General features: G+C 46.8%; 7 protein-coding genes across 7 annotated transcripts; 4 read left to right on the forward strand and 3 right to left on the reverse strand.

Moving 5' to 3' along the window:
* Nucleotides 1-6,349: 6,349 nt before the first annotated feature.
* Nucleotides 6,350-6,932, forward strand: N7529_004275 (uncharacterized protein; the record flags this gene model as incomplete). Its single annotated transcript, XM_057239802.1, has 2 exons — nt 6,350-6,378; nt 6,503-6,932. 2 exons carry the CDS (start codon nt 6,350-6,352, stop codon nt 6,930-6,932), a joined length of 459 nt encoding a protein of 152 aa, XP_057099097.1.
* Nucleotides 6,933-7,773: 841 nt separating this feature from the next.
* On the forward strand, nt 7,774-9,497 carry N7529_004276 (uncharacterized protein; the record flags this gene model as incomplete). The annotated part of the gene is made up of 5 exons (XM_057239803.1): nt 7,774-8,101; nt 8,160-8,273; nt 8,327-8,459; nt 8,511-8,931; nt 8,982-9,497. The coding sequence occupies 5 exons, from the start codon at nt 7,774-7,776 to the stop codon at nt 9,495-9,497; spliced, it is 1,512 nt and encodes a 503-aa protein (XP_057099098.1).
* A 673-nt stretch (nt 9,498-10,170) lies between these two features.
* Nucleotides 10,171-11,114, forward strand: N7529_004277 (T2 family ribonuclease; the record flags this gene model as incomplete). Its single annotated transcript, XM_057239804.1, has 4 exons — nt 10,171-10,397; nt 10,460-10,754; nt 10,817-11,009; nt 11,065-11,114. 4 exons carry the CDS (start codon nt 10,171-10,173, stop codon nt 11,112-11,114), a joined length of 765 nt encoding a protein of 254 aa, XP_057099099.1.
* Nucleotides 11,115-11,661: 547 nt separating this feature from the next.
* swc5 (putative Swr1p complex component (Swc5)) lies at nt 11,662-12,789 on the reverse strand (the record flags this gene model as incomplete). The annotated part of the gene is made up of 2 exons (XM_057239805.1): nt 11,662-12,346; nt 12,410-12,789. The coding sequence occupies 2 exons, from the start codon at nt 12,787-12,789 to the stop codon at nt 11,662-11,664; spliced, it is 1,065 nt and encodes a 354-aa protein (XP_057099100.1).
* A 1,731-nt stretch (nt 12,790-14,520) lies between these two features.
* Nucleotides 14,521-16,636, forward strand: N7529_004279 (putative cell wall anchored protein; the record flags this gene model as incomplete). Its single annotated transcript, XM_057239806.1, has 5 exons — nt 14,521-14,635; nt 14,694-14,795; nt 14,855-15,474; nt 15,536-16,008; nt 16,078-16,636. 5 exons carry the CDS (start codon nt 14,521-14,523, stop codon nt 16,634-16,636), a joined length of 1,869 nt encoding a protein of 622 aa, XP_057099101.1.
* Nucleotides 16,637-17,058: 422 nt separating this feature from the next.
* Nucleotides 17,059-17,882, reverse strand: N7529_004280 (uncharacterized protein; the record flags this gene model as incomplete). Its single annotated transcript, XM_057239807.1, has 4 exons — nt 17,059-17,492; nt 17,542-17,638; nt 17,690-17,761; nt 17,808-17,882. 4 exons carry the CDS (start codon nt 17,880-17,882, stop codon nt 17,059-17,061), a joined length of 678 nt encoding a protein of 225 aa, XP_057099102.1.
* Nucleotides 17,883-20,600: 2,718 nt separating this feature from the next.
* On the reverse strand, nt 20,601-22,643 carry N7529_004281 (stress-regulated transcription factor RPN4; the record flags this gene model as incomplete). The annotated part of the gene is made up of 3 exons (XM_057239808.1): nt 20,601-20,662; nt 20,715-21,868; nt 21,913-22,643. The coding sequence occupies 3 exons, from the start codon at nt 22,641-22,643 to the stop codon at nt 20,601-20,603; spliced, it is 1,947 nt and encodes a 648-aa protein (XP_057099103.1).
* Between the last annotated feature and the right edge of the window lie 914 nt (nt 22,644-23,557).

A 23,557-nucleotide genomic window follows, 5' to 3' on the forward strand; every position in this document is an offset into this window, starting at 1 on the left:
CAGACGTTGATCACTCTCCACCTCGACTCAAACTGGTCTGTGCTAACCCGGTTGACACTGCATAGGTTCCCGGAGAGTAGCAATCTCAGATTCCAACATTCCTCTATTTCTCCGCGTTATTTAACTAAGATGATGATCATAAATCGCCTTACGCATCTATTGTCTTATTGTGTCTTTCCTTCATATTATACTATAATTGAATTATGTAAATTCTATTCTTATATTTCGCTCTTCGAGTCTAGTCCCTTATCCTTCTGCAGCGACAAATCCACCTCGTCATTGGACTTCACATTGGAATGTGAGTAAGAAAAAGAAAAAGGAAAACGAATCGAAGAACGCCCGGGAACAACTAACATCCATCCCACTGGGTCTCACAAATATGTCGACCCCAATCCGCCCCAACGGTTCGGATAGTGTCGGTCTAACCTACACCTGCGTCTGATCCATCACGCGTCAGTCGAGACCCGAATGAAGGAACTCGGCTATGGCTGGAGCATTATGATGATTGTTTCGCTCTAGACCTGCGTGGCGACTGTTCATCAGTAAAGTTTCGCATTCTTCTCTGAATGTTCGTTCCATGTCGTGGCCAGTCTTGGTTTCAAGGCCCGCCCAAATAGTGATCGGCCTCGAATGTTTGTCCCCGCTGCAGGATCGCGATGTTTATTACCAATTGTTTTGTAATATCATCATGGGTACTATAATACTCAATGAACTATATTCTTATCTCAATGTCTTCATATGTTGATAGGCTCATATGGTATTCCATCACAACTATGGCTAGACTGTTCGTCTGTGTATCACATTGCACTTGCATCGCCCGTCAAGTGGGTCATGAGTCATGATGAAACAGGGCCAACTAGCGTTAGTTGGTTAGATAGACGAGCGTTTGAATTGGGCCCTAGGGCTAAGTAGCGCTTGATTTCTGACAGCTCCAAGTTGTTGCCGACCGAGTCACTCCTCATTGGAGAAAGTCAATAGATGAGAACCAGCTAATTCTCTTATCACGATTAGGTTTCAGTTGGACCACCCGAGTCTAAAGTCCCCAGAATTGCTTTTTTCATATGAGCTTTGATGGTTCGGCCTTTGGGTCGGCCCCGCCGTACTATTGTCGATCTCTCTACTCATGTCAGATCGACCCTTTGCAAGGGCCCCCCACATTATTCAACTGATTATTCAACCCTTGGATTTCTTGCATCTACACTATTTCTCTCCCCATTCCCCTACCACGCTTCTATTGATATACGTGCATCTCACCGTATCCCATGAGCTAGAAAACCGGTTTGACATGCTTCTTCACCGTTAGCTAGTGAAAAGATGTATCACTCTCTAGAATTTTTCATTATTGCAGTTTGATTCGTTCCAGAAACCCGGACACTAGGAAAACGGAGATTTCGCCAAGACCCCGCCCGGCGTTTGATCTTTCCACTCATTGCTCACATTCTATACTACACCATTACTTCATCAACTTCCACCTACCACCTTACCCGGGAAATTCTAGTCCGATTAAATTTGCTCCTCTGGTGATGTAGATAGTCACTACGCTTTATTGAAGGGTCTCATCAGTTACCCGAATCTTCCTGACTTCTGTATCTGAGCCTCTCGCTTGCTTTCTCTAAGCACAGACCAGAGTACAGCAAGGGCGAATCCCGAATGTTGAAAAAGCCCTCCTCAGTCCTTAAGAAAGGCCCCTGCGTCTGAAGGGATGCCCTCCATATACGTATGTGGCTCCTATGGACCACGAACCTGCAAAGCTAGGCCTAAGCCTGTCTATATTGTATGTACTCGTAGAGACTAGAGACCAATATTAACTGGCTACACCTGCGATTGGGATTGCGATTGGGATTGCGATCGATATCAAATCAGGCCATCGAATATCAATGTCTCTGATCTCAGAAGCTCAGACTCTGCTAAGTCCATCTGCTGCATGTAATTCCCGTGATCGACCGCATCGGAAAGTTCGATAGTGTTTTCGCAAACCAGGTTTTTGTTGCATTCTGCCATACCATTACCTTCCAAATCAGAGATCATGATTTTGGCCGTGCCACTCTCACCAGCTAGTGGCGTCGTGGATGGAGCTGTGGCTTGTTAGAAGTGATCATCCGGCATGCACCATTTCGTACATGCCTCCCTTGTCTGTGCAGAGGATCTACAAATCCGGCTCGCCACCAAATATCACTACGTTGTGTGACCTTTGCCTTGAAGTCCTTCAATCTTGTGATTTTGCTGAGCCCCATACATCTCCTAGACCACGGTGCCTCATTAGGCTCTCGGAAATGTTTGATCATCTGTTGATCGCATTACTTAGTTTCAGGCGAGTAACAGATGTGGCGACTGAAACGCGTATCCTATCTTCGCCTTCTTGAGGTAGTATCGGATCCTGTGCATTGTGTATAGATACCAAGAATAGACAATTTCAGGCTAGACCAAATACCCCACCTATTGGCATCCCCAACAAAAGAAAGACAATACTTGACAGATCAGTCCAACTCAAACCCCGAGTTAGCAAACCTTATCTAGAGTCATGAGTATGGTTGCATTAGCACGACCATCCCACTTTCAGGTACCAGGTACCCGGGGCGCTCAAATGGAGCTATCAACTGAGCAACATTCTGAGATCACGGTCCGACCTCGAAGGCCGAAGAGGTCCGCAACTGAGTTCAGAATTAGCTATGCAGTCTAATCAGCTCAGATAGCTAGTGCAGATAATCGAATCATCATCAAGATAGGCAACCACCGAACGCCATGGTGGTGTTCCCCTCCACTTTGCTTTTTTGCGGAGTGCTTCTAGAGTGGTCCCCCATGCAACAATACCACTAGATTGTCCACCATCATAGCATAATAGCATACCTTCCTGTGTAAAAAAATAAAAAATACCAATGGCCGGCCATACCGCCTGGTGCGCACTGATAGTAACATTCCTCGGTATGTACTTACTTTTCCCCCCCGAGCCTGCAGCCAAGCCCATGTTCTCATGTTTATTGGATTGGAGCTGCAGGTGCGTTTTCGAGAGCCACTGACGTGACCGCGAATGTTCATTTCACGGGATTCGACGCCTGTTGCTTGGATTTCGTCGCTTATCGATTGTGATTTGGTGGCTCTTCCAATACTTCCATTTAGGTTTGATACATTTTCTTAATAAAGGTTATCAGTTCTTGAGGACAAAGCGCTTGAGTACTATGTTCGGGCCCGAGATAAGCACAGAGATTGATGGTCTCAGGATAAAATTTCTAAGGTTCCTAGTGATCGGATATCGCGATCGAAAGCTGATGTTGATCCTGAATCGGGTAGCCGACCGGCTCGTCTAGACGGAGAAATCCGATAAGAGGAATAAAGTGGTAGGGTGGATAAGCGTTATGGAATTGGCAAGCTACAGACCATGATTTGTGAGGAAGCTTAGGTATCTGGGCTGAAGATGCAGGGATGGTGCTGATCAGCCTATAGGAGTTAAGCCTCAGAGATCGAGGCTGCAAAATCGATCAATAGTGTGCATTTCGGAAAGTACTTTGCGTCCAATGCACCACGCCCAAAAGGTACCTGGCTCTTTGGTCTCTTCTCGGTGTCCCCTTGGTGTGCTGGTACCTGAGCAACTTGGATCCCCCAGTTTCTACCCCCTTGCTTGGCCTTCTTTTTCTTTTTTTTCTTCACACAACGGTTGGTTCTTCTCTAGCTTCGAGACAATGGTATTTTAGCTTGAATATTTGCTTTTATTTGCTTGGTTCATAATATTAATTCTTATTCCAAGTTGACTTGCATTGCATAGCCTTGCATTGATTGTTCCCGGCTTCCAGGAACCAACTTGGTGGCGAAAACTTTAGTTATGTGCAATTAACGCCCTAAGGGGGGAGCCCTGTGAGATCTTCTATTCAGCCTGTATTTTCCCTTCAGGGGTTCCCCAGAATTGATCCTCGTGTGGCCCTGTGGAACTGTATACCTGGCTACAGGAGCGTGATGTGAGTCGCGAAGAAGGAGAATACATACTTCACGATATTCTGATTCTGTACAATACCAGTGATTCGCGTTCTATGTAATTCGCGTCTAGCTCTAGACACAATGTCAAATTACTTGATTTTCATGATCCACGATCATAATCAAACCTTACAGTTGTTCCAGAGATGCAGCGTTGCAATAATGATGCCTGTATCACATACCAACGCAACCACATTGACCATTTAATTCCAATTTTGAATCGAGAGACTATGCAAAGCAAAATAAATATTAGGTAAACATGCTAGTGGCCCTCGGGCCATGACCCAGCTACCTAAGCATAGGCCAAGCCCAGATATCGATTCCCCAAGACGGATTGGATCAACATTAGGTATCCAATTTTCTGGAGAATGTCAGACACGGTTGATTTGCAGGTGGAGTTCAACACGCACGAACCATGTCTATCCTATGAAGTGGGGGAATGGGATCAGCGTGATTGGATAATTGAGGTCAATCACTGATGGGAATCTTGATGATCTCATATTATTGGGGCCCTTGCGCCTACCTGGTGCTTTTCTGTCCTACTCGGGAGACCTACATGCTGTTATTTGGTGTTGGTTTCAGTTCCTACATATGACCGCAGGGCCGCCGCTTTGCGTAAGCTCATGGGTCGTGTCGAGTATTCTTACAGTACGTTGCAATCATGGTGTCGCGTTGGTTGGTTCATCTAGGAAGAGACATTGAACCTGCGTGTCCCGGGGATAAACTCCTGCGACGCGAATCATGAAATCTGCTATCTGTCATCCGCGAGTTATTTGCTGCCCGTTGTGATTATACTTTGTGCAGCTCTGAGCACAGGCTCCTTCAGTTGATAGGATTTGTTGTAGTCGTAAGCTTGGGGCGTGTGGGTTTCTGGGCAGAATGTAGAGTTGAGAAGGATCTAGCGTGAAACTTTACTTAGGAATACGCTATCGAACATCTACCAAATTCAATGGGATCGGTGCATATTCGTAGACGTGATGTGACTCTGCAGCAATGTCAATTGCATGACTCAGGCCTTTGGGTTTAATGTTGTTGTCTGGGTGTGTACATAGTGCGGTGTTGCTATGGTGAACACCCAATTAAGCCATAAACACACAGCAAATCAACTGGTAAACTGATTGGAAGATTAAATAGACATTTAGATGTAATCCTTGTGTGATTTTATGATATCAAAATGTAAATTTGGCGTGCTTTGCTGATATTGGTGTGCACTTTGTCGGTTGACAGCCAAATATATATGAGCATGCTCGGGAGTAAACAAGACGAAACCTGGGCTCAAATTCTTCTAACAAACGTACTTAGCCCGAAGGATATTGCTAAGCAGCTCGGAAGTACATGCGCTAGCATTTGCAAGTATAATTTCAGGACTAGGGGAAATATATTTTCTTGTAGTTGGATGTTCGCATGACGCAGTGATCACCACTTTTTATTCAACAACCCTAAACATTCAGATACCACAAGACTTGAATAAAGAATTTAATCATTGAACACAAAGATTTATAAAAAGAATAATGAAGATATTCTCTAAAATTTGATACAACAACGAGCAGATAAACAGTAGTAACTACCATAAGTCTCCTATAGGAATGAACGCTAGCTATGTTGTAGTTAACCAAGACTGGCACAAAGACCTAAAGATACGCAATAAAAGAGCGATTCTTATCGACTACGCTGTGGGTAAATGTTTGATACAAAGTAAGCCCCACTCATCATCGACAGGTTTGAGGTCCTAACTATTCAGGATCGGATGGGCATCAATTTTCCCTGACGTAACCCATCACAACAACGGGCCCGTCTTATGAGATCTGAGCAGTACTGGTATGTTTTAATCATACGTCTATTGTAGGGAAGATGTCAACTGTCCGAAGAGCAAAAGTGATGAGGCCGAGGCATCAACCCTGCCTCAACCGACTATGAACATGATGACATGCAGCGCGAATGCATTATGTCTGGCCATATTTCCTGTCTGTTTGTCCTGTCCAGAAGTTGATACCATAAAGCACACCAACGCATTCTGAAATAAGTAAGCCCACATCGCAATCTGCGAGACAGATACAGCTGGTCAGCGCTCCACCCACGAGGGAAACCGACGGCAGGGCAGAATTCAAACATCTGAGCCATGCACAACTGACGAAGTCCAGCACACTTCTGACAGGTCTCAACTAGAAGTAGTCAGCACCGAGCATCCACTTCCTTGTCGGCAGGTGGATACCACTGCCCAGCAAGCGCAGCTTGACGGGGCCGTCTCGTTATATGGCATGTGTATATAAACCGAAGTTGTGTATCAGAGTATCAAGATATAGATAATTTAGCGGTTGATCCGAGCGAACAAGTCTGTCCGTCAAATGCCACAAGCAATGTTCGTCTCTCAAGCCCTCGTTCAATGATTAGCCTTGCCAGGAAGCAATCTAAGTAAGCACATGTGCCTGACGCCGTCTTAGAAGTAAACCAACCAACACGAACTGGTAACACCAACCCCTGAGTTCATTCAAACTTTTAGTCCTAGTCCAAACATACCAGAACCACTAGCCACCAGGACAGATGCCAATGTCATCTCCGACAACATCTGCAATGCCACCGAACGCGTCGCACCCAAGACGTGGACGCCACCCGACATGCGCTCATGCAACGGAAAGCCGCAGAAGAAGAAAAAAGCAAAGAAAATCCCACACTCACTTAATCCTCCGAAAAAAACCCCCGGCGGATGTGCGGATCTCCATATTTTGATTGTGGCTGGATGGATCCCGGATCAGGCGGTTGCGTTTGACATCCCAAGGCAAAGCGTCGGGCGCATGCAGGTTCAAGCTGTGAAAAGACCCGGGAACGTGCAGGGTTATGCAAGTTATACGCGGCTGCTATCGGTTTGCTGTATTCATTATCAAGGCTTTGAGTCGAGGTCGGGTATCTTTCCTCTCTGGAGCGTTTGTCTTGGGCCCTCGAGTGGCGTTGAGCATTCCACTGACTAGAGCGTTTGGTCCTGGGCTATGGTGGAGACCTAAAATGGAGTTGATTTAGCTGGGAAGATGTTCAAACTGCGCCTGATGAGACGAGATCGGGCGGCGGTATCGGTGATATTCGGTTATTATGCCACGTTGTTCTGCGTCTGACGGTTGTTATTCTGATAGGGTTGAAATGTTGCACAAAGATGCAAGTACTCTTGCACGTGTGGATATTGTGGCAGACGAGTGAGTTGATTCGGGGAGTCTCGGACGCTCTTGTACTCCAAGGCAACATGGGATTCTGAGACAAAAAAACATTCGCATTGCACAATTGGTATCAGAGAGAGAGAGAGAGAGAGCCGAGAGGATATCATCGGAATACTAGTTAGCTCCGAGCTCCGAGCTCCGATCATGACTCGCTTCAGGAGATCGCTTCAGAAGAGGCATTTTTATGCACAATTTTAGACAAAAGAGATGGCGGAAGCGACTCTTCTTCGAGAGAAAAGCTAATATATCCGACATTAATATCCAAGAACAATGTGTGGAAGTTGATATTGTTCTCAAACAAAGAAAGGTGAAGTGGGGGTTGACGATGGAAGTGAGTAAGCTGGGAATGAATTGAGATGCCAACACGACAAATTCAAGCCAATCGACTTGCAGATCGCGTCTCAACGGCTTTCGATAAGCAATACTACCTACTTATATATAGGTGAGCCCTGTAATTAATGGTGCCGCCTAGTTTTCACTTGTTCGCATCCCATTCCTTCCCCAGGGGCACTCTTGACCCTTAAGGGGCTCTTCCAGATACTTGTACATCAATCCAGTTTCAACATATGTATTTTTAAAGCTACATACACCTCACCCAGATATGACAACGAATGAAATGCATTCGAGCGCCGAAACAGAGCCGCTACTGGCGCACGCGACCGATCGACTGAAATCAAAGAAACTATTGATCTTCATAGTGTGCGGCATATTCATTCTATCATCCGACTTCGGATTTTACATGTCAAATGCGCCGCAGCTGGCAGTTTTTCAGGATATCATCTGTCGAAACTACAAAGCAACTCTTCATCGCGCTGGCGATGTGCTGGCACCGGGTTCCCCGTCGGACTTGAACCCCTGTAAATCTGAGGCCGTGCAGGGAGAATTGGCTCTTGTGATTGGATACAAAGAGACACTTGAAGCTCTGCCTGGTATCTACTTTGTGATTGGCAATTAAGATTAAGATTGATGGCCGTTAACGCTTCACAGGTCTTGTGCTCGCGCTTCCTTATGGTGTTCTTTCGGATCGCTACGGACGCAAGCCTATCCTGTGCCTTGGAATTTTGGGCATTGTTCTTGGTGAACTCTGGGTAAGGGTCGTTTGTAAGTCTGACATTGATATTTTGGTGTTTTGTCTAGCTAAGATGACCTACCAGGCCTGTGGGCCAATGTCATTCCTCTCCGGATGGTCTGGCTATCAGCGCTTTTCAGGACAATTGGGGGCGGCGAGCAGGTCATGACTTCCGTTGCATTAGTCATGGTAGCCGATGTCTTCTCTGAAGATGAAAGGTATGTCTTGACTTGAGAATGCGTTTGCAGTGGAGTTTGACACATCGCTAGGTCGACGATTCTGTTCCGGCTCCAATCCTGCGTCATAATAGCAGAGATCCTGGCGACTCCGCTAAGTGCTTACTTGATGACATTTGGTCCAATGTATCCTTATATTCTATCTATCGGGATCGTGATTGTAGGAAGCCTCCTGGCCTTATTCCTTCCCGAGACCCTCGAAGATGCAAAGGCAAAGCAAGTAAACCAAGCAGAGCCACAAACCGAACCCGAGAACTTGCACTCTGGCAAAAGAACGATGCTCCAAGAGCTTACCCGACAAGTTCATGAATTCGCCAGCTCAACACGGTTCATCTGGTCCGATTTGAACATTTGCATGGTGATCGTGGTACTATTTGTCACTGTAATGAGCCGACAGTGTACAAATATCCTCCTACAATACGTATCGACGAAATTCGACTGGAGCATTAGTCGCGTATGTACCACGTCCGATCTATCAAGCCACTCAACTAACACAAGGAATAGTCCAGTCTCCTCATATCCCTGCGCGGGATATTCTCCCTAGTAACCTACCTAGTACTCATGCCATCGGTATCCTTCATAGCCGCCAAATACTTCAACATACACGGCAAACGAAGCGACCACGTAATGAGCAAAGGCAGCGGTATCCTTTCGGTTATCGGATTCATTGCCGTCTCCATCGCCCCAACTCCCGCCATCTTGATCGCCGGCCAGGTCATTCTATCCATCGGCACAGCATTCGCGGTTACTATGCGCAGTCTGGCGACTTCGCTCGTACTCCCCGACCATGTCGGTACTCTGTATTCGGCAATTGCCATTGTCCAAGGGCTAGGAGTACTCATCTCAGGTCCATTATTCGCCAATCTCTTTCGGCTGGGTATGCATCTTGGCAATGCTTGGCTAGGACTGCCTTTCCTACTGGCTGCACTCTTTTTCGTTATTGCTGTTGCGGTCGTTTGGAATATAAAGCTAGAGCCTTTGCGTGGAAATAATGAGGAGCAGGAGGCGTTATTATCCTAGACCATGTATTGGATTCCAATTGTTCACGACCAAGCAATTCTCCACGGGGTTCTCGGTGTGGAGAATCAACATTAGCGATGCAGGAAAGAACCCCTGTCGGGCATGTCCAAGTCATCGCGAGTCTATTCAAATTCCTCTTCAAAGTTATCCAAAGCGAAGCAAGGCTGCTTTCAAGATGAAACAAGAGTCAACCTGCTAGATTCATATTAAGCATTTTGGTTTGTCAGGACTGGGCGATCGGTCATCTGCTGAATTGACGGAGATCCGTAGGAGAGCCGGTGCAACCTCAGCAACTGCCACGTTTCTCCTCACTCTTCAGACGAAAACCGTCGGCCTCTCGCTTAGCGTCGACTGCGTTGTGCATTTCTGCATGTTGATTGGGGGAAATTGAAACCACTTGGCGCTGCCCCGGTCGGAGATCGTCGCGACTATCTCCACTTAGTTGCAACACTGTAAACAATGTTCCTTGCAATGAATAACGGAGATATCCGATCCGCAGATAGCAAATCAACTGCTTGTTATCGGTGCATGTGGTACCTGATGAATTTACTTCTGTATGTATACTTTTGAAGAAGAACCTTGGAACTGAACTATATAAACACTGGATGATCCTTCCATTACTCTTCAATTTCTTCAATCTCCACCTAAATACTTCACATACTTCACGATCAAAATGTTCCAATCAAAGGGCATGCTTGCCCTAGCAGCGATGAACATCATCGCAGGTACGACCGCCAGCCTCGAGACCTGTTCCAGCAACACAGGTTACAGCTGCGCAAGCTCCTCAACAACCCCAACATGCTGCTTCAACTATCCAGGCGGTGCCCTTTTGCAGACCCAATTCTGGGATACTAGCCCATCAACAGGCCCCTCAACCTCGTGGACCGTCCACGGTCTGTGGTAAGTCACACAAGGGAGAGGCCATGCACCATATTCATGAATATCCATATTGACAAACCCAGGCCCGACAACTGCGACGGCACCTACGAGGCAAGCTGTGACTCGACCCGCGCTTACACCAATATCACGGATATCCTGCAGTCGCAGGGCCGCGACGACCTCCTCACCTACATGGATGAGTACTGGGTTGATATCGACGGGGACAACGAGTCCTTCTGGGCGCATGAGTGGGGCAAGCATGGTACTTGCATTAATACCATTGATCCCGACTGCTACGAGGGGTATACTGCCCAGGAGGAGGTTGGAGATTTCTTTGAGAAGGTTGTTGATTTGTTTAAGGGTTTGGATACTTACAAGGTACGAGATACGTGTTCTGGTGTTAGATTGGGGTCATTCTGACGTTTGGTTCTTTTTGACAGGCCCTCGCCGCTGCTGGCATCACCCCGAGCACCTCCAAGACGTATACCCTGAGTGCGATCCAGGCTGCCCTTACCAAGCTGCATGGCGCGTCGGTTTACCTTGGTTGCTCGAGTGGCAAGTTGAACCAAGTTTGGTATTTCTATAATGTTCAGGGCAATGCTATTGACGGAACTTACAAGGCTGTCAAGACGCGTAAGTTGATCTCGGCTGCATAATTGGTACTTTGCTGACTGATTTGTTCCGTTAGTTACTACCTCTAGCTGCCCTAGCACTGGTATCAAGTATGTGCCCAAGTAAACGGCCGAGGTTGATGAATCTGGTTATAGTGGCTGGAAATTCGTTGTTGGAGTGCGCACTGAATGTATCGCTAAATAAATTTAAGTTTGTTGCTATAGTACATGTAGGTATGACAGAGATGGTTAATGCACAATCGATATTATTGCCGCATTCACTAGCACTGAAGCTTCATCAATGAGTAATTCAGTAGGGCGGCAGTCCACCTGCTTGTGGGAGACTGGTAGGATTGGGACTAATCGCCATCGCTGATGAGCGCTCTTCAGTCGTTATTATTGCTTTGTAGTATCCATGGACAACGGCGCAAGCTGGATTGCTGAAGTTGTAGGACTTGAAGCCGAGTAGTTCTTGATTTTGATGAGAACTGAGCGGGTTGTTCCTCCAAGTAGAGTTTCCCATCGAGACAGGGAACTGAGGATTTGGCGCAAAGCTCGCTGGCATTCCTGCAATCAGCCCATGGCAAATATCTGTTCTTCAGCACGCGGCAATAGAGGTGCATCTGATGACAGAAGTAGAAGTAGAGACATGGGTAAATAGCACAGGGCTGAATTCACATGCCCTTGAGTCGTGCAGCCCGCCTTTCGTCCTCCCTCTTGTCTTCCATGCGACCCAAGAAGTCCATACGACCCATGTAACCCTCCTTGGCTTTGCTGTGCGTGACAAGTTCGTCCTTGATACCGGCTTTATCGACGTACGAAGCCCAGTCGAGCCGTGATTTTTCCACAGTGTTGATCTTGGGTCCTTGTGCATCTTTGTCCTCGGAAACCATCTGCTTCTCCCAGCTTTTCTTGATTGTGCCAGTCGGATTTGGGTCGAATCGCGAGATCTTGCGAAGGGGCCGACGAATATTAAGAGTGGCACTTGCGGCCGCAACATCCTCATCGGTGTATTCGACATTCTCTCCACTTGATAAAAACGCTTTAGCCTCCGCCGAGTGTTTGGGCACCACCTTCTCCTCGGTTATCCACTCTCCTGCGAATTTATATGTGCGCTTGATCTTGATCATTTGATCCTCGTGCGCATTGGCCGGTTTATTCATCGTGTCTATGGCGGGTTTGTCTTGCGCTTTCGCCTGTGCGATAGTCTCGGGTTCGGGGGCGATCTTAGCCTTGGGGGCTTGTGGTTTGTGGCCGTATTGGAATTGAGGGGAGTTCATCTGCTCCCATAGGGCATCTACATCCACGGTCGCGCCATCGATTTTGGCTAACGGTTTGCGCTCTGCTTGTTCTTCTCGTCTGTCAAGGAACGCGCACGCATTAACACCCGGTTACAAGTCAGTAGTAGAAGAACGAGCTTACATGTGCTGTTTCATTGCGCGTGTTCGCACGAATCCTCCGGCTCCTCCCTCATCGTCGTCATCCATGTCAATGTCCTCATCGTCATCGCTATCGCGCGCGCGTTTGCCTTTGGACTTCTTTCCTTTGCGCTTCTTCTCCTTCTTCTCCCTCGCTTTTCGGATTGTGGCTTCATCTCCAGAGTCAAGATCATTGTCTTCTTGTTTGTGTGATTGAGTCGTTGTCTTTCGCTTCTTCTTTGCGGGTTCTGCGGCCTCGTCGGCATCGGAGGATAAATCGGAGTCGTCTGGTGCCGCGTCTAGCTCGAAATCTTCATCTTCGGCAGAATTATAAGCTTCCTCATCATTGTCCTGAATTGCCGCCGCAGTAGGATCATTCGCCATTTTCAAGGTCTTGTAGATTTAATCAAGAGAAAATGGAGGAGTGTACAAGCTACGGCAACTGGAGAAAGATGATGATAATCTGCCAAAAGCGGTGAACATGGACTACATCAACTTTCGACTTTTATCCAGTGACCAACAAGTTCCTTTTGCCTCTTTATATTACAAATATTCTCTTGAAGATTGGAGAGAACGGTTACTTTGGGCAGGAGCTAGCTGGTGCTAAAAGCTTTTGTACACATTAGGAGAAGCAGTGACAGTAGCAGTCATTCACTCCTGAGATCTTCATCCCGATGAGCCCTCAAAGCAAGATAATTGCCTCCATATGAGAATTATAATGCACAGATGCACTTTTATAACCATTCGACTTCAAATGAATGCTGGTATCCGGGAACGTACCCAGTATTTGGCCGTGGTACCACCATGGGGAAGACCTTTGGCCCAATTCCGGTTCTGACTGGAGGATCATGAACCATATTTGAAGCTCATAGTAGCTAAGCTGGCTCATGTGGGATCTTGTCTGCGTGTGCTCAGACTGAAGGCTATGCGATCATGTCCTCAGGCAGCGCTCGTTGCGATGGCTATATCGCTAGAGAACTAAGAAGGGAGATCCAAAATAGAAAAGCAATGAAGAGAGATGGGAGTTTTGGGTGTAATTCCATTGAATGCCAACAGCCTGGAGTGACACTAGAAGTCTTGTTTACAAATGTGTGCCGCCTCTTGAGGCCCGATGCCTCTAGCATGAGGATATCGCGAGTAACACTTGTTTGCTTGCCGGAGAGGTATTTGCTAGTGTTGATCTACCTAGAAAAACAAAACTCCGTACTGGAAGCGGCGACCTCAAAATCAGAATCTCTTGGTCCTCAAAGGCTGTGGCAATAGGCACCATGGTGGGAGCTATAACGCTTGCACCCTGAAGACTGTACCTAAAGGACATCGTTGATATTAAGTATGTGGGTCTTCTGGCAACCGATTTCTTCATATGTTAACACAGACTGATCCAGCACAATATACCTACCGGCCGTCAAACAGAAATGGAGGCTGCAAACTGGACAGGGTCCACAACACTGAAGAACCTCGCCCTCGCGCTGAAATCCAATTTCCGTCGTTGATCATTGCCAAAATATTTGTGCAGACCCGGTCGCTGACCAGGAACCGAACTGACTCGTGAAAAATGGCCCCCATCCAAAAAAGAGAATAATATGAGTCGATCGACATGCTTACTCCCTCATCAGGGATATGGTCTCCAGTGTTTATCAAACTCAACAATCAGCCAATCATGGGAATGGGGCTAACGCAGATCAAAATGCAGTCAGCACTTATTGGAGTGCGTTTAACATCAAAGGATATACGACATTGTTAGCAGAATGAAACAGTTGACACAACTTTATATCCAAATACCCCTTGCTGTCTTTTTTTAAACAAACAGCACAATGCCGTCGCATTGACATAAAATAAACTATCAAGGTTCCATGGCAAGGCCGCACAGGGTGCGGGAAAGTGGATACCACGCTAACCCTATGCAGGAGAAAGCGAGCGAGAAATGATAGTACCATGCACAGCTTGCTAGAGCAGCCACTGGTCATGGTGGTGGTTATGATCTGGTGTCTCGGAAAATCCTTTAATACTTGCTTATTATCTACCGACCCTGTCCTAAATTCTCTCAAATAATTCACATCTTTCCTCTTGCGTGTGGTGATCCCGACAGGTTCCATTTTGCAACAGCATGCAACAATGCTTAAATCAGTAGTTGCAACTTCACTGTCCCTCAGTCTGGGGGTATTTGGATCTGCAAATTCCTCCGATATTGACCCGATTAACAACTTTTGCAAGAGACTGAGCCATCAGTGTGAGCATTTTCCTTGCATCTCGAAACCATCGACCTCAATGGAGACTGACAATCACAGCGGTGATTAAAAACGGCACTCTCTATATTGACGGTGGCTTTGAGGTATTTGTTGGGGAGAATAACAATGGATCGCCAAAAGGTGATCAAGTCCTGGGTTACAGTATGTGCTTGTCGAACGCATCTAGCATTCCGGAACCTCTCTGATTGACGGATCCCTAGATGAGTACCTGATCACAGTTGATATGACCTCGTCGTGGAACTGGAAGACAAACATATCGATGATTGCTAAGAATAAGACGGAAAACCCGAATACCGGCACCCTGCCACCAACTTTAGTTCGTGGTGCTTTATACGCCGGCTCAGAAGATGACCCCAATGTCTACTTGTATGGCGGCACTACATCGTACGTAAACACGAGTTTCCCAGGCTTCCAATGGCCAGACTCTTCGCAGTATGCATTGTGGTCATACGGGACATTGGACAAATCTTGGGGGCAGTACGACCTGTCAGTCAGTGCTCCTTATCGGCCGGCCGGAGGAGCGTATGCGGACGCAACAGATCAGGGTCTAGCGTTCTATATGAACGGGTTTATAGACAATGGAACATCGAGTGGACTTGAGCATGAATATAACCTCATGAGATATTTAGATGGCCTTATTGTCATCGACACCACCACTCAGCAAGTCAAGAATTTGTCCACTTCATCGCTGGAAAACACGCCCCGTGCCAAAAGCGGCCTTGTCTACCTCCCCAATGTCGGCACCAAGGGAGCTTTGGTTTCTATGGGTGGAGTTACAAAACCGACAAGTGACAGCAGTGGGTCGAATGAAGGGACATACGTGGGTGATCTCAAACACTGATTATATTGTTGACTTATCTAACACGACGTATCCCCCACAGGTCAGCTTTAGCAAAATCGATTTCCTTGACATCGCATCCACCAAAAACGGCAAGTCCGACGGCACATGGTATAGCCAGACAGCTACTGGAGAGATCCCGGATCCAAGAACCGATTTCTGCATAGTTGCAGCCTCGGCACCAGACAACTCCAGCCACAATATCTATCTTTATGGTGGCAGGGGAGCCAACGACCTCTATGACCAGATCTATGTTCTATCTATTCCCTCTTTCACATGGATGAAAGTGGCCGAGGGTAAATCCCCTCGCTACGGACATACATGCCATGTTGTTGGCCAGAAACAGATGGTAACAGTAGGCGGAGATGCATCTTGGGACTTGGTCACCGGATGTGATTGGGAGCTAAAAGGTCTTGCTATCATGGACATGAGCACCTTTGAATGGGGTAGTGTGTACAACGCATATGCGGGCAATTATCAGGTTCCATCACAGATTTATAGTGTGATTGGCGGCAGGTGAGCTTTCATCACTTCTTCTGTCTTATATCGCCATTGTGATGAAACGATATTCTAACATTTTCCAAGCTCAACGGGAGGCGCCAACTCCACGCCTTCGGCTGGATTCAGCACCAACCAGATCGCAACTTTCTTCAATCAGCCCGGGAGCAGCAGCAGCAATACAACAACATCTAGTGCGACATCCGCCAAACAGAAGAGCGGCCATATAAGCGGCGGCGCGATAGCCGGCGCGGTGATTGGTTCTGTGGTCGGTGCAGCCCTAATTATCATACTGGCTATCTTCCTCTTCCGCAGACGTAAAAATCAACACACCACCAAAGAACAAGATATGTCACCCGTTCTTGTTGAAGCCCCATCCGATGGCAAACCCGCAAGATTTGGTGGAGCTCTTTTCCGCAATCGTGGGCGCGCCGCGGAACTAGCAACCACCAGAAACTCAAGCATTGTGCCGTCTTCTGCTACATATGTGCACTCTGATTCCGAAACCGGGGTCTTACCTGTGTCGCCTGCCCGGAACCATCAGGCACAGAGTCATCAGCTCGCGAGTACGCCATTGCATGAGATGGAGGGTGGGCAGTTGCCCTCGGAACTACCCGGAGAGTTTCATCCTTTTGCAAAACGATAATGAATAGTGTTAATTGGGTATTTGTTACGATTAATGGCGCTCTTCTTTTTACCCTTGGCTGTATTGATTGCCTTTCGGTTCGGGTTCAGTCGCGATAGAGTTGCATGATGCTTGTCCTAATTATATTCGCTTTTCAAGAATTCGCGCACTGCTGACTATCTACCAAGTTTATTGGGAGTTCTAGACGAGGCATTTCCTTCGTTGGTTTTCTTCTTCGAATAGTGGAACCATAGAGTGATGCGAACTATATCAACAAAATGGAAAAACAGCCTTACAAACCAATATGGCCTCGGCATCACAGTTCGTGGAATGATTTTCTCGGCAGGATGATAAATTTGTTTGTATTGGTGTATCAAATTGATTGGAAAAAGGGTGCTATCCTATATGAGTATGACAGTATCTATATAGTACAAATGTTGGAGTCACAGATTCAAAGCAACACCTGCAATCAAGCCACCCATTAGCATCATAGGCACAGAGGTTTTGTATGCACCATTACCACTCGCGGTTGTGGTTGTCGCAATATTGGTAGCAGCACCTGTAGCCTCGGTGTCAGACGAGGCTGCATTTGACGAAGAACCTGTAGTGGATGCATGCGTCACGGAGGCTTCCGTCGCTGTCTTCGTGGCCGTGCTAGCCAAGGAAGTAGATCCGGCAATCGCTAAGGTTGCCGAGTAGATTTCCCGAGCAACGGTGCTGTCCGGAACATTGTATGTGTTTGTGCGAGACGTTGAGTAGGTGCCGAGTCGGAGGGTTTGAGTATATGAACATGTGGCTGTTGTAGGTGTTGGAGCACCTGCGAATGTGCATCCTGAGCTAGTGTATTCGAGTGGGTCGCTCAAAATCATATCGTAGGCTGGTCTGTATTAGTTCACGCATATCTGACAGATGTGTGGTACACTGACTATTGGACCCAGCAATAAAAGTCATAGGGGAGTCTAATGGAATGCAGCTGGTTATGTCTGCCGGGCAGTTGATCTCGTAGGTTGTCTTGTCGCCATCCTTTTTGACTGGTCAGCAAAAGCAATCAATCATAGAGGATGGAAAACCTACAGTGCCTACGATCTTTCCTTCGTAGCCGGCGAAATAGTTCCCGGAGTATGAGTATCCAACCCATGGGATCGTCTGTCGGTCAGCGGAGATCGACACACGATCAAATCTTTCAACTCACAATCGCAGACTCGGCAAGCGCGCAAGTCAAGCAGCTCAGCTGCGCAAACAAAACTACAGCGAATTTGCTCTGCATTTTGACGGATTGTTCACGGTCGTACGAGTTTCTTGAGGAAAAGGAGAGTTTTTTTATCCATGTAACCTCGCGGCGAGGTCAGGACCCCTAAAGAACCCTATCTCAGCAGCTCTAACCACGTTCTGCATAGTGATGGGGGCTTTTCCTATCCGGGCTATCGCGTGAGCGAAATGACACGAACTAGCCAATCATTCGCTTCTGCGGGTCGGCACGCTAAGCAAACAATTCGAAGTGACTCACGATAGAAAATTCAATAAAACAAAGGAACGAATTAGTTGAAATATATACTAATTCGACTGAAGCAAGGCACCAAAAATCGGTTTCTCTTCAAATGTGTAAGTGTATCCGGCGGGAATACGGATGCCGCACACTTTCCCTTCAGAATTGAAGTCTCAGGTGTGCAGAAGCTCATAACGAGAGTCAATCGTTATTTAGAATATAAGCTACATTCGTCCGGTGGATATCCATGGCTTTCAGCCGCGATCAGGATCCATTTCTCCAGGTCCATCAGTCATTTAGAACCGAGAACCTGACCCCAAACCCGATTTAGCTTCCTTTATTGGGCATGAATGACCCCTTGTACATCGCATCAACGGACAATGAGAGCTAAACTGTACAAAAGGCACAAAAATCAGAACATTATTTCCAACGATCTCGACAGAAATATTCCAAGTGGAAGTACACATCAAAACCAAAATAAAAGAAGGATGCAAAAATAAAAAGAGATGGTAGTTAGGAGATTGCCTGGAATACAAATACCCTCTTACTATTTCTTTCTCTTGGTATATCATAGCTCTAGTTATCTATACTCTGGGGTTCATCCTGCATCTCAACTCCGACTGCTCTGTTATTCCAATGGCACTTTTCAGTGCTTTCAATTGTGCAAGTAAACTACACACAAAATGCACAATTCTTTGGCCTCAACACAGCCACTCATACTGTATACAAGGATTACATACTTATCCGCCCACCATAATATAACGCACAATATTGGATGGTCAGTTGATTGACCCAAAAACGAAAGGTATGATCATAGAACTGATCGCACAACAAAAAGGGCCCTGTTAAATTACGAAGCCTCGTCTTGGAAGTGACACCCAGAAGCTCCCAGCCAACGAAAATCAGCCACTTAACGCGCGATCTCTATCACACACAGGCCTTTGCATTGTATCCATCAACAGCTTCAAATCCAAAGCCCCATAATCACGGTTTCGTAAGCACTACAGCAGATTCGCAAATGACAGCAGTTCGTCTAAAGCCACAACACCCACACATAATCCACACCCTCTACCTTCCGACTCCTTACTCCACCGCAAAAGGTTGCCAATTCACGGGTAATTGAACCGTACGACCCACGACCCACAACCCATAAAGCCACATATCCACTCTAGCTGTCTATCGTGCCTATCAGTGTGCAATATATGAATATCACTGGAAATAATTGCAATGTTGTATCCATTGTGTATGCGCATATACTTGATAGGGTATTTATTTTTAAAAAAGATAATCGGTAAATACCATTCAATTCCAATTCCAACTTCGAAAAAATGGATTTAGATTCAATGACGACAATCAAATATCGAGGTATTTTGAAGGTTGTACTAACGCGGGGAACGACAGATAACCCCCGTTGTCAAACTTAGAATAGAATGACGATACTTACGTCGACTGGAGAAACCCCAACCCACCCACACGATTCCAGTGCCAGTACCGGGATGCTGGTAGAATTGCTTATCAGCCCGGAATTTGAGCGGGTTCGTTCCAGGGTTTGCTGGGGTGTCTACGCAATCGTGGGATCATACCTTTGGCACATCATGCGCGATGCTCATGGGACGGTGCATTTGATATGGACGTGTCTGAGACTAATTTAGGGGATGTGATTTGCATGCGTGTCTTGGTACCGCCAATTGCGATACGTCTGTGAAGATACTGTATTAGTTAATTTACTTTATTGTTACTTAGTGGGCTTTGCACTACACAATTGAAATTTGAAGGGTCCTAACTCTAATTTATCTACTCGATACATTTGATCTTTTATACCTACATAGAATGTCGATATACATACAGATCGGCGTGGGTGTCAATGTGGCTGATACGAAGGAGGGTAGGTGATAAAAATGAGATTGATGATTCGAGGATTTTAAAGCCGTTGGACCCTCATTGTAGTGGAATGTTTCAGGACGATTAATATTTTATTGTTGCTCATAAGCTATGGTGGAGACACACGGAGAACTACATTATACAGATAGTGTACACGTTCGGGGTGTGGGTAAATAATTGTAATGTATTTCCATAATATTTCCTGATCGATCTCATATCCAAAAAAGAGCTAATGTACATTTTTTTGGAGGAATGTATTGTACAAGCACACACTGTACTTTCGAAATCATAAATGCAGCAACACCATGTACAACAATGTACAACACCGAAACCGTTTGTTTCCCGTAGCTCAAAAGCAAAAAAAGCGAGAAAAGAAAATAAGCGAAAGCGTAAAACACACCAGCCAATGCAAAAGGGTCCGCATGCAAAAAACAAAAACATCATCACGTAAAATCGTACACATAAATAAAAAATAATGGTGGTACAGAAGGAAGTTCATGAAGGGAATCAGTGTATACATCGTCATGATGACGAAGCCCCGGATTTTGGGTGGGTCCGAGGTGGATCCAAATGACGTTCGGCATGCCGATCCGGTGGACCATGACGTAGAGGGCGCACTCAGTCTCTCCTCCTGCGTTGCTTGCCTGGCCAGTCAATTTCGGGATGTACCACTCGCATATCTGTAATGTAATTAGTGTATGATCAACCTGAATAGGGTATGGGTAAACTTACGCCTTGTTAGAGCATCGTTTCGGCTGAAGGTCTTGTCCTCGTTACAGATGTGACAGCGCACTTTCTGCTTGCCGGCAGTGTGAATGGTGTGCTCGTGTCGAGTAAGATCGTACGGTCGAGAGAAGATAGAATTGCATGCTTTTCCTGTAGACGGGTTGATGCGTTCACACTTGTGTGGGCCAGCCTGGGAGTTGCGTAGAGAAGTATCGCGGCTAATCAAGTGCCCGCCCGGTGTTGTTTGCCGGTGGGCCTCGCGCTTGTGTCGCTGCAATCTAGAGGGGGAATCGAAGCGGTGGGTGCAGTTGTGGTAGGTACAAGTGTAGGTACCCGCATCCGAGGTGGTGTTGCTAGGTCGGGAGATGCCCTCTGTGATAGGTATGTTGACTTGACTCTGCGGTGTCTCGGTCGATTCCACAGCAGGAAGCGATGGGAACTCGGGGGCCTGTTGCAACAGATTGCTCTGAGGGCGCGTCTGTTGTTGAGAAAATGCGAACTGGGGTTGAGACATAGGAGGCGCAGTGTACTGAGGGAATGCTTCCATCGGTCGCATTGGACCACTATCGCGCCGCAAGCTGAGAGCATCGCCCAAGTTGAAGTCAGCTTGGGAGGAGGGGAACAGAGGTGGCATGGAGTCCTCTCCATCCTGGAAATCCAAAACTGCATCCTTGGGAGACATGGTTTTGATGTCCCCAGTGTTGGACTGATTCATGTTCATGTTCATGCTCATTCCATTCTGACCCATGGGGACGCTGGTAGCCATCTGGGGCTGCTGGAGAGCCTCATTGCCCATATCCCCGGCAAATGGAGAAGAGGGACGGAAAGGCGAACGGTCCCGTCTGTTGGCAGGCGATTGAGATCGAGCAGACATATGTCCCTGGTTGGCAGCGTTCAGGCGGTCGGCAATGAAGTTGCGCGGGTTGAGGTGGCTCTGCGTCATTGGCTTGGACACCTGGGGGGCAGCCATGATGGAGGGGTTGTAGAGTTCATCTTGGTAGATGTCGGAGATGGTTCTATCCAGCTTGGGAATTCCCATTGGCATGCCATTGTTATATTCTGAATCGAAATGTAAGTATTGTGCCATCCACTGGTCAATCTCAAGATTTCGAATCTCACCATTGTTCATGGACTTCGATGCGTCATCGAGCTCATCGAGGCTAGTTTGCGGGGTCACTGGTGAATTGTGGCTCATAGTTGACACTGAGGGGGCCAGAGAGTAGTCGCTGTGAAATTGCTGCGGGGGGACTGCTTCTGTTGGTCCATGATCGCCCGTCTCATAGCTGTTTCGGCCTCGGCGTTGTGACCATCCTGTGATGAGGGGTCGAAGCTCTGGAAGGGAGTCGCAAGGAAAGAGTTCTGCAAAGGAGTTTGCACCGGTGTTGGCAATGGCTTGTTGGCGCTGTTGGAGCGGCGATGGTATTGAGCCTGCACAGCGGAGGGAAGCGAGTTTGATGTCGCCGAGGGTGAGGATCTCTTTTGCACACCCGAATAAGGAATGCGCGCGGGGCTCAGCAACTGCAAATTGCCGTCCCAGGCCTGATTTGGAAGAGGCTGTTGCGCCAACATTGGGGTATAATATTGCTGTGGGTATTGAGGCAAGTAGTGAGAAGGTGAAGTGGAACCCTGGATGTCGTACGACGGGTTGTAGGAAGAGGCGGGGGTCATCGAGGGGGCCCCGAAAGACTGCGAGTCAGACGTTTGCGGGTAGGAGATGGAGAAGGTAGGCGAGGAGAAGGAGGGCGATGAAGGCGCGGAAGATGGCGGAGAGAGCTGTACACTTGGGTGACACTGGAAAGGCGATTGCAGACGGTCCTGAGCGCAGTTGTAGGTGTTCTCGGAGTAAAAGCCAGGTGGATACTGGTCGTCTTGTATGATGATGTCCTCTGAGTTGTATGGATCGGTGATGAGACCCTTACGTGGGTACATAAGCATAATGCTATCACGGGTTGGGGACGTCAGAGAAAGTGGGTAAGGTTCGCCACCGGGGGAAGGCGAGCTTTTATAGAACCCGAGGGCGTAAGGTCCGATTAAGATTTCCTGGTCAATTGTGGCCGTGCTTTGTAAAGTCTGGGAATCAAAACTTTGGTTCAAAGTTTCAGGTAGCGAAGAGTCTGGAAACGTCGAGAGGTTGATAGATGATTATAAGAGGGTTGGAAGTATGATCAGATCTGGTGAATGCGATGAGTAAGTTTGGTTCTGGGCAATGACTCGACCGGAGGAAACCAGAAATCTTACCTGATATGATGATTTCAAGAGTCAGAGTTTATTGAGTATGAGTAATAGAGGTTGACAGAAGATGTTGGGGATATTTAATAAAGCCAGCAGCGAGAGATCCCTTATAGTAATTATATGACCTCACCTGGACCGGGATCACCGAACATTGATTACCGTATTTTACCAGTAATCATACATTGGTAGTAATTAATCTTTTTTTCTTTTTTTTGATTATCCATTCTACACTAAGCTGAATCGGGATACAATACGTATTTGATGGGTATTTTATTTGTATCAATTTTGTATTCCAATTTGTTACCCTTTGTATTCTAAACCCTCGACTTATCCCAGTCCCACTGATCTACTTTGTCTGGGGATCTTCTCTTCTTTTCCGTTTATCCCTTACCTATGAAGTTGTGGCTTACATTAAGAAAAAGCCACAAGTATCCACCTACCCATATTCTATGTGATTGGGCTCTTGGGCGTCAATCGTAGATTGTAATTCAAATTAAAATCTAATTATATTTCTGTTCGCAATTTTTTCTTTTCTTGGTAAGAACTTGAAGATTTCAAAGATTTTGCCAAGGATTACACATGGGCAAGTATTGTCGCTTAGAGAAGCAAAGAGAGAA

The sequence above is a fragment of the Penicillium soppii genome (assembly GCF_028829465.1).
Source record: "Penicillium soppii strain IBT 18220 chromosome Unknown utg000004l, whole genome shotgun sequence".
Classification (NCBI taxonomy): domain Eukaryota; kingdom Fungi; phylum Ascomycota; class Eurotiomycetes; order Eurotiales; family Aspergillaceae; genus Penicillium; species Penicillium soppii.